Here is a 10,011-nt window from a genome sequence, read left to right on the forward strand (position 1 = left end):
TGGAAACAGCAAGTGTGCAAGTTGTGCTACACAGCTGTAGAGAGAGAGAGAGAGAGAGGAAAGGCAGGGAGGTTAACCAGATGCGAGGCTGCACAGTGTAAGAATAAACATCATGTATTACACGGAAATAATTATTACGCCAAATTGGCATCGCGGAAGCAAGAGCTTCTTGAACTGTTCTTTACGTGACTTTGAACTGATGGACCACTGGCAGCTCGTTCTGCGCTCTGGTCAGCTGCGCGCAGGTGGCCGGATTGCAGGCAGTAAGTTCCAGTTTAACGCCACCTGCAGCAAGAAGTGCTGCAGGTGGCGCAAGCATGCAAGTCAGTGCTACGTTCTCCCCAAGCAAGTGGGACTGACATAGTCGAGCAACTTTCACTTCCCATAGCAGCGAAGTCAAACGTAGAATAACAGGCGGCCACGGCGAGTTTTATTTCTGCATCGGGAATCAAGCGGCAGGCGAGCGATCGCTCGTCCAATTGAAACATTTGAGTCCGCGGGTACGCGAATGCGTTTTAATCTGTGCTGTCAAACATTTTTAGGTTCTCTGATTAGTGCTGGGGACAAGAACGACGTGGTCGAAACCAACCATCGTGTTTGGAGCAAGTCGCAAACAGGCATTTTCTGCGCGCACACACACGCATGGAGTCAGTAGCGCACCCAGGATCTCTGCCAGGGGGGGGGGGGGGGGGGGGGTTGACAGTTTGCCAATACCATCTTAACAGCACTAATTTCAATTTCTTTACGGGAAATTGTCAAAAATGCGCTTTTTACGAGTGAGCAGAGGATTGCGCGTCTTACATCTTAGTTACAGTACTCAAATGCGCAAGGAAAGAATATGGGTTAAACAAAAGGGGGGGGGGGGGTTAAGTAGGCCTCAGGGGGGGGGGGGGTTACAACCCCCCCCCCCCCCCCCGTCGGTGCGCCACTGCATGGAGTGTTGCACATACAGTTAACGACGGCAACAGGCTTACGACTGTATCAATCTTACAAGTCTGTCACTATAAAGACTAAAACGGGTAAAATAAAGCTACATTTGTCGCTTTATTCAGCCGGCAAGCTTGTACACGATAAGACTGCAGTGCAGGCAAAACGTAAAAATAAAAGGCATAGTTACACTGCATCTACACCTTTGACCAAATTCTTGTGTCGTCTACCCACTCACTGCTCACCATGGTGGCCGAAATAGCGGTAGTCTGAGCTGTACCTATGGCCATCGTGGTCATTGTAAATCAGCGAGCAAAGACCGATCAGAAGGCGCTCAGTGGCGGGCGTTGTCACGTCTCCAAATACATGGCTGCGCCCATGCATATGGGGCTGTAAAATGTCTTATCCAAGTACGTATACGTTGCCTTGAAGACTTGTATGTTATCCGTCTAGGCAATATATACATGAAATAAGTGCCGCCATTCATTTTTTGAGCCGATACAGTCCGAAAGGAAAAGAGAAGTCGTGTGAATGTCGACAACAGAATAGTGTAAAATCCTATAATTTCGAGGCAGGCATATTACGGCATATTACGTAAACTTTTACGATTTCGGGCTTGTGTCGTACTTCTGCAGCCACTAGCTAACACTTTGACAGCAGCATGTTCAAGCCCGAAATGAGGGCCAAGTTTGTGCAAATTGGTACGCTGACACAATGGCGACGCAGCTGAATCAGGGCAAAGATTAAATTGAAAGGAAAAAAAAAAGATGTCACTGCACGCCGCTTGGCTCATTGAAGTACGGCACTCCTTCTCCGTGAGGCCAGATATTATTTGAGAAAACTGGCATATAGCGCAAGCTTGCGCAGCCAAGTAAATTGAAACGCCATATTTTAGGAGGCAGAGTGGGAGAAGTATTGTTTAAATACGAAGCATTTCCTTGCTTAAGCGGAGCCAAGGTCAAAAGCGAGGCCGTCCAAGGTCACAGAGTTTGGCCTTCTCGCTGGCCGCTATTGGCTCGGCCCCTCCATGCTCCAGGCGCATGCGCGCGCTCTCCCACTGCTAAGTGGTTCGTTATGAGAAAAGGAAAGGTTAGCGCTATCTTCTGCAGCCCTTGAGGGAGCACGGCTCAGCGCCAACTCCCACGCGCCCGCTCGCACTCTGCTACTGGCTTGGCGCCTCCTCTCCTTGCTCCGTGCACCTCCCGCGTATTTTGCTTTCCGCGGATGATTGCCACGCGAGAGAGGGAAAAAAAGAGGGCGAGGAGGATGGCACCAGCGGAAAGCCTCCGTTGCAGAATTAAGCGTCTCTTCCTTATGTATAATAAACACAGGTAACGCCACCGGCGTTGGAACGGAGAACACGCTGGGCTGCTGGTGACAAGGCACAACTGTGGCTGCTGTTAAGGGATCCATGGTATTGCTAAATAAACGCATCACTGTTTTGATGATCCAAATATAATCTCACTATCAGGGAGGGAGCAGTCTACCTGACTGGAGCAGTATTTTTTTTATTTTGGGTGTTGCGGAACGCAGCGTAGCAACACCCCAACGACCGCCGCTTCGCGTCGGCGCCCGGCACCGCGGCTTTCGCCGCGGCACCGGGGCACAAACGACGGCGCCTCCAAACAGAGAGGGAAAAAAAGAAAATGGTGATACCAAGAAAAAAAGCCGAGGCGGGATTCGAACCCGCTTACCCCCGATCCCAAAGCGAGCGTCGTAACCACTAGGCCATACAAAAAAATAGGCCATACAGCCACGCTTCCAAATCGTGCATTCATACAAACAAAATGATTGCGTTCGAGCGTTGTCGTCGTCAAAAAGGTCGCGCCATCCTCCTCGCCCTCCTTTTTTTCTATCTCGCGTGTGCAATCATCCGCGGAAAGCAATATACAAGGTCGATCCACATAGGTCGCGAAGCTTCGGGCGAAAAGCGGTTCAGAACCAATTGTCACCTACATCAGCAAGGGTGGTTATGGGAGCAGCGATTGAAGCGCGACTATGTTTGGGGGGAATAAACACTGGGAAAGAAAAAAAAGCGTTTTTAAATTAAAGCGAGACGCAGTTATATTCATTCAACGAAAATAAAATTCCTAATTCATTTTATATATGCATGGCGAGAGAAGATACAACTGTATTTTACTAGATCATTATCAATATATACCTTTTTCAGTGCCCACCGTGAGAGCGCCCATCGATAGCGGTGGGCGTTGACGCCGCTATCACTTGCAATGCCATGCAACTCGTGGAGTGCGTGGAAAGGCGCGCTCGTAAAGTTCACATGTTACAATACGCCCCCCTCACATGTGTTGTGTTGGATGTCGACGTTTGTCTGAATTAGGTGACGCGGGCAGTTTTATTGTTTCTTAACCTGTGCAGTCAAAAGTAATAGTAGCGACCGTCAGATACTTGTTTACTTTAGTTGTTTTCGCGCAACAGCGCTGGCCGACGGGCTTGGCGTCCGACGAAAGGACGAGCACTCAACGCGATCTACGCCCAAAGTGTTCGTCGGCCTCCTAAGAAAGTATGTTCTGTGCAGCGATGCGATTTCGACACCCGTACGGCTGATTTTTTCCGGCGTCGCTTTTCGCGCTGAAAACTCGGAACGCCCATGAAGTCGAATGGCGGGGCATTTGAATATACAGCTCTAATGGCAGGCCTCCGAAAACAAATTTCGCGCCTATGAGAACAAAATGATGTCACTTCTGTTTTTGACGGATATGACGTCAAATTATTTTTTCTTCCGCCGGAAGTGTTCCCTCCTCACACAGATGGCGCTAAGCCCCATGAACCGCCCCATGAACCGAATTATGTTGATAGCCATGGCTAGGTGGCGTATGCCACCGCCCGATTTAAAGGGTTCAGCCTCATCCATCCATCCATCCATCCAGCCGGTAAGCAACCATGTTCTGAACGTATGGGCTTCTATGGAAGCTTCGCTACCAGGTACATCTACCTTGCAATATACGCCGCCGGTACGGGTGTGCGCGACACAAATAGACGTGGCTCGGTTGCGCTACCTGCGCTATGTCGCGCGTAGCATTTTACTTGAAGATACAACAATGAGCCCTCGAAAGTATGAAGCGTAAGAGGAGCTTAAGAGTTCAAAGGCTCTGCAAAAACTACAGAGGTGTTCGATGCGTACCGAAGCGGCGAGCTAGGAGACGAAGCGACGGGCCAGCGTAGCCGTGGAGCGCGAGCAATAAGAGAAGCGATGCGCAGCCGAACAGCGAACGGCCGTGACTAAGCGGCACCGATTGGAGGACCGTCACTTGCGGGACGCAGACGCGTTCTTTCAATTTAGCGTGCCGCTAAATTTTTCCGATTGTGAAATTTAGCTATGTCTGCACAACAAAGTATGCATGGCGAGGGCGCACTAGTAAATATGTCACCGTTGTTACTGATGAAAATCCCTTTATAATGAAAACAACAGTCAATATACTGTAGCAGTTAACGCATACCTTGAATGACTGACACAATGACGCTTGAAGGCGTAAGCTTGTTACAGCGAGGATATATAATTAGGTAGCACGCTCTTCATTGTGTAATTCTGTAGAGAACAGAGCCATTAACCAGCACATCTATATAGCGGTAGCATAGGTGGCTATACATATAATCTGACTCGTCATATGTGTGTTGTCTCCAGCGGCCTGCGCGCACGATGGAGATAGGGAGGTTGCAAAGAGGAAAGAGGTGCCATTTCTCCTTCCCTGCTGGTAGCACGGCTCAGCGTCGATGTAGAAGGCGATAACCATTTTCCTCTCCCATCGGAGCACTCTCCCTCCGCTGCCACAGAGGGAAAGCGCGGTAGGAGAAGAGGTGAACCGTCCTTCCAGAGCGTTCAAAAAGGCTCAACCACAGCATCTAAATCTTCAGACGCCACGAAGCTCACCCACGACCGCAGTATCGGCGGTGAAAGTCTATAATTACAAACTACGAAAACGGGAAAAATATACCAAGAAAGCTGTTCCTTTCAAAAGAAAAAAGAAAGGAAAAGAACATGTAACAGAATTTTCTGCATGCTTAAACCTATCACAGAATGGTGAATAGTAAGCAAAATGGTCAAGCGAAGCATAAAGAAAAAAAAAATACAAATGAATATTACAACATAACAAGTTATGTAAGGACTAATTATATCGTTTCGTGAAACAGAAATGAACTAGGAATTAGCCAGGAGGGCAGCAGGTGACACCGGCAACGACGTTCGGAAGTCATGTGTTGGATGCGAGCGTGAAACGCTCCCAGGAATGTTAATACGTAAAGGATTTAAAACCACGAGCTCTAGAGGGATCAGGCTGCAGAAAGCCCTTGTTTACCGACTATCTGTATTTCCATGGTCTCTATATATATACTCGCTCAAGTCAGCTTTGATGCACACGTGCTCTTTATAGAGACGTACTAGAATGAAGGCGTACTATGGAAGCTAGGAAGGCGTACTATGAAGGCGTACTATGGAAGGCGTACTATGCCGGAACCTGGTATGGGTGGCGTGGAATAGTGAGCACGGGCAAACGCTCAAAGGTGGGCTGAATAGCATCCTTGACGGCACACAGTGAAACTGTTGACGGAGGCTTCGGTTTTCGGCGGGAGTTAATGCCTTCTAAGCCGCGGGATCGTTTGTGTCTCGTGTTCGAGGCTGACGCCATCGCATCACCTGACGAAGGCGCGACGCCTTCATATATGTGGCGCATTCTCACTGGACTATAGTGAACTACTATATTCTACTTCACTATACACTGGACGCACCCGCTCGGTGAGCACTCCTCCTGGTTTCGCCCCTGCTTGGTAGCCACCCTATACGTACCGTTGGTGCCATCTCTTGAGCGAGCTCCTCAATTCTCAATTTTTAAATTTCTCCCGGATTCCCTTATTCGACCTTTCGGACAACTCGTTTGTTTTTTAACATCTGTTCTCAGTATTAGAGTTTTGGTTGTCACTGAAGAAATGGAGAGCAGACATCTCCTGCAAAGGGCACGTACGTTCTATCAGGGGCCTACAGTGAGCTCACTGTAGGCCCCTGAGTACGCCCTCGTTTCCGTATGTGAGGGAAGAATAAAACAAACAGTGCATCTTGACAAAAAAAAAAAAAAAAATGTTGACACATTTAACCTCGACCACTGCAATAGTGCGAACGGCGTGCACCGCTACTGCATGCGAATTTTGTAAAATTTAAGATTTAATTGCTGCCAAAACATATGAAGATCTCCGATCAAGCTAGCGACACGAACAGCGTTGCTAGGAAGATCGTTCGGCTCTCTTGCTGTATTGATTTAAAGAGGCAAGGGGGAAATGCGGCAGGTGATGTTCTTTTTGGAGGGTTTAGGCCTGATCGATAAATGCGAGCATTACGAGGAAGGGTTAGGTGATAATACAGGAAGTATCTGTTAAAGAAAGCTCACTTGGGCAGCCTTGAGCGGTCAAATTAAGCTCAGTCAGGTATTCTGACTGCACGTTCCTGGAAGCATGACTGTACCAAACGGCCGAGACGTATTGAGTTTTGAAGAAAAAACAAAGAGAAGTTTTTTGGTATCCATTGTCCACAGCAGCGAATTCCTAAACGCGCGGGCAAGCACTCTGAGAGTCAGTTTCGTTTTCGATGAGGGCGCGAATTTTCGTTACCATTTGATACGCGTGTGCGGCACGAGGGAGCGCTGCAGGCAGTTGTCATGGCGATCAGACGCGCTGACGATTGAATTAGAAGTGCTTTGCCTTTCATCCTTTCTCTGAAACAAAAAATTTCGAACATGTTTTGCCTACAACTGCCAACGAATGTTAGATAAAACGCATGTTTTTGTCAGGGGGCGGTAACAGCGCCACCACGTCGCAGCGTCTGAAAAGCAAGAAAAAAAATTGTGAGTCAGCCTCCCCACATCCTTTTTTTCTTCCCTTATTCTGCTGCGCTTTTCCTTTTTCTTTTCTGATGCGTCTCCCCTGAGCCGTTTTTTTTTTTATTTTATTCGTTGCGGGAGCGAGGTTCAGGCGTCTAGCGCGTCATTTCTTTCTCTGTGATATTGGCCCGTCGACATGTTCTTTTCAACAGTGATTTGACCCTGTTCTTATCTCTAAGTTTCGGAAGATAAGATAGAAATTGAGCAAACGCAACGAAACTGCGGCGTTTGAGCCTTGAGAAAATCTTGCTTTTGGTCTCGGGCGGAGAGAAAAACGCGTCGTAAATTTGGCTTCGCATCCTCAACCCCGACCTTTCTTGTCCGTTTCCAGCATCGCCTTGAAGCGAACGATAGGATGAAACTCCATTCCGACTCGAACTTGGCGGATTTTCTTCCAGTACATGTCAGGTAAGCGCAGCCGTCTTTGTGCTGATTTGTCCCTCTCGTCGCTGGTGCACATCGATTCGATGCGCGTTGGCTGCCGTGATTGGTTTAGTGATCGCCGGCGATCTTGCCGGTACATGTGACCTATTCGTTTGTGTCAGCCGCCTGACGGGCCGCGTGGAGTTAGACTTTGATTACTTGTTTTTAAGGCAAATACGTGACGCGTTCTCGTGTTGCCTGCATGTTATCTTGTGCGCGGTAACCATTTTGAATGGTTTGTCGTGATACCACCGGAAGTGCACTGTTCGTCTCGACCTGTGTAGCGTAACCGCCAAGGAAATGCAGCTTTATTATTATTTTTTTTCCGCTTCCTTCCACCGTTAACTCTCGATGCACGTATTGCAAATGTATATGCTTGAGTAGCACCACTTATGAGAACATATTTACGACAGTGGCAACTAGGTAACGCGTATACGAGATAAGCGTACGATAGTATGTCTTGCTTTTGCTGCTGGCTTTTTTTCTCTTTCTTCATAAAAAATCTGCAGTGCTCAAGTGTGCTTTACTACTGGCACTATTCATATGAAATGGCAAACTGCTTGAATTCAGCCGAATGCTTCTGCTGCACTTACATGAGAAATCATAAACAGTATCACTTATTTTCCTTTTGCATTACACCTTCTCTCCAGGAGAAAGCTGAGGCACTCCAGCCCACCTTAGCGTGCGATGGAAGACCTGAGCACCTCAATGCTCCCACCATCTCCAATTGATGAGCTCAATGGCGACCAGGAGGAAAGTTACCTTTGTCCGTTGTGCTTGTATTCCACCACAAGTGCAGCCATTCTTTTTCGGCATCTATTCATACACACTGGCATCAAGCCATATTGCTGCTTTGAGTGTGGAGAGCGCTTTGCCATCCCTGAGACTCTCCGAAGTCATGTGACAGAGAAGCACCCACGGAAGCTTCCACTTCACTGCGATCGATGCAAGAGTGACTTTCGCTTCCGCCTAGAGCTCTGCCAACATGAAGTTGTGTCGTCTTTGGAGACCCTGCACTACTGCTACTACTGTGGAAAAGGTTTCCTCTCTGCATCGGATGTCCTCCAGCATGCACGGACATCTCACTTGCCTTCCAGGAAGCACGAGTGTGATGTTTGTGGCCGCTTCTTTCCGACATTTGAGAGCATCAGCATTCACAGCGTCTTTCATTTGCGGCACGGTGGCCCTTATCGTCAAGCAGCTATTGGTGAGTGCTTTCAAACAAAAAAATTGCGCATTAGTTCGTGCAAGGGTTCATGGAAATTTCAATTCTTTGTGCTACAACACAGTCTTGTCGGTGGCTACAGAGAATCATTGTGCAGCCTTTATATTCAGTTTACCCCAGAAAGGAAGTGTGAAATTCGCTGTGTGCACATTATCAGATGCATCTCATAGCAGTTGAGTTCTAACCCTTAGCGCATTGAATGTGGTTGCTACTAGCTCTGATTGTTCAAAGCTGTAACATTTTTCTACACAACCTTCAATCATGTACACCCGTGAGCAAAAGTATACGGACCACAGGGTCGCCAAAAAATGGGAATTTCTTCGTAATTAACAAGCATAAACTGGCATTGATGATTACACTGAAAAGTTCGCAGTGTCAAGTTTGGACTGCAATCCTCAATTTAAAATTGCGTTCATAGGCAGAGGAAAAAGTCGGCTTCTTCGTGCAACTCCTGGTCCGTATACTTTTGCTCATGGGTGTACCTAGATGCTCCAGAGCTTGTGCCGTATAGGTTCTTATGTTTATCGTTTTTGTTGTCAATGCTGTTTCAATTCCAGGTTCGAGGAAGTACACAAAATTCCACCGGAAACGGCGACCACACCGTTGCCTTTTCTGCCCAAGGCACTTCCTGTACTTGGAATCCTTGAAGAGGCACCAGCTCACACACAAGCTCGAAAACAGTTCCCTGTGTCGCATCTGTGACCGACCTTTCACACTTCCTTGCTCAGTACAGGGCCACCTGAAGGAGCATGAAGAGGAGCTGCGGCTGTATGCAGAAGAGTTGCCACACGGCATCATCCCCTCAGAGCCACCGCATGAGTGTGAGCTCTGTGGTAAGACCTATTCCACGAGCAACAGTTTGCGGGCCCACCGGAAGACGCACAGTTCTGACCGGCCACACAAGTGCGATGTTTGTCAGAAGCAGTTCCTGCGCTCTTATGACCTCAAGCGCCACCTGCGAATCCACACCGGTGAGCGGCCCTTTGTCTGCGACGTCTGTGGCCAGGGCTTTTTCCAGTCATCGGCCATGCGCAATCACTTGCGCACCCATACGGGCGAGCGCCCCTTTTCCTGCGATGTCTGTGGCAAGGACTTCACTCTAGCATCAACATTGCGGGGCCACATGAAGATCCACACGGGCGAGCGGCCACACCGCTGCGCCCTGTGTGCCAAATCCTTCTCGCGCCCCTACGAGCTCAAAACGCACATGCGCATCCACACAGGCGAGCGTCCCTTCGCTTGCGGTGTCTGCGGCCTTGGCTTCGCCCAGGCCTCGACACTGCGGACTCATGTCAAGATTCACGAGCAGGGGGGGGCGGCGTCCTTTGCCTGTCGTCTGTGCGGCGAGGCCTTTGCGCAGGCGGCGGACCTCGAGGCGCACTCCAAGATCCACCTCGGCGAGCTGTCCCCACAGCCGCTGGAGCCTGCACTGCCGTTCCGCTGCAGCATCTGCTCAAAGACCTTCACGCGACAGACGCACCTGCGCAACCACATGAAGCTGCACCTGGGTCCCGAACCCTTCAAATGCGAGGTGTGTGGCCAGGCATTTTC

The 10,011-nt window shown here is 49.0% G+C and overlaps 1 protein-coding gene across 1 annotated transcript; it reads left to right on the forward strand.

Moving 5' to 3' along the window:
• Nucleotides 1-6,568: 6,568 nt before the first annotated feature.
• Nucleotides 6,569-10,007, forward strand: LOC119435061 (gastrula zinc finger protein XlCGF26.1-like; the record flags this gene model as incomplete). Its single annotated transcript, XM_037702030.2, has 4 exons — nt 6,569-6,776; nt 7,144-7,220; nt 7,886-8,442; nt 9,018-10,007. Coding segments are annotated over exons 3-4 (1,510 nt in total), but the record flags the coding sequence as incomplete, so codon positions are not given.
• Between the last annotated feature and the right edge of the window lie 4 nt (nt 10,008-10,011).

The sequence above is a fragment of the Dermacentor silvarum genome, unplaced genomic scaffold, assembly GCF_013339745.2.
Source record: "Dermacentor silvarum isolate Dsil-2018 unplaced genomic scaffold, BIME_Dsil_1.4 Seq41, whole genome shotgun sequence".
NCBI classification, from domain to species: domain Eukaryota; kingdom Metazoa; phylum Arthropoda; class Arachnida; order Ixodida; family Ixodidae; genus Dermacentor; species Dermacentor silvarum.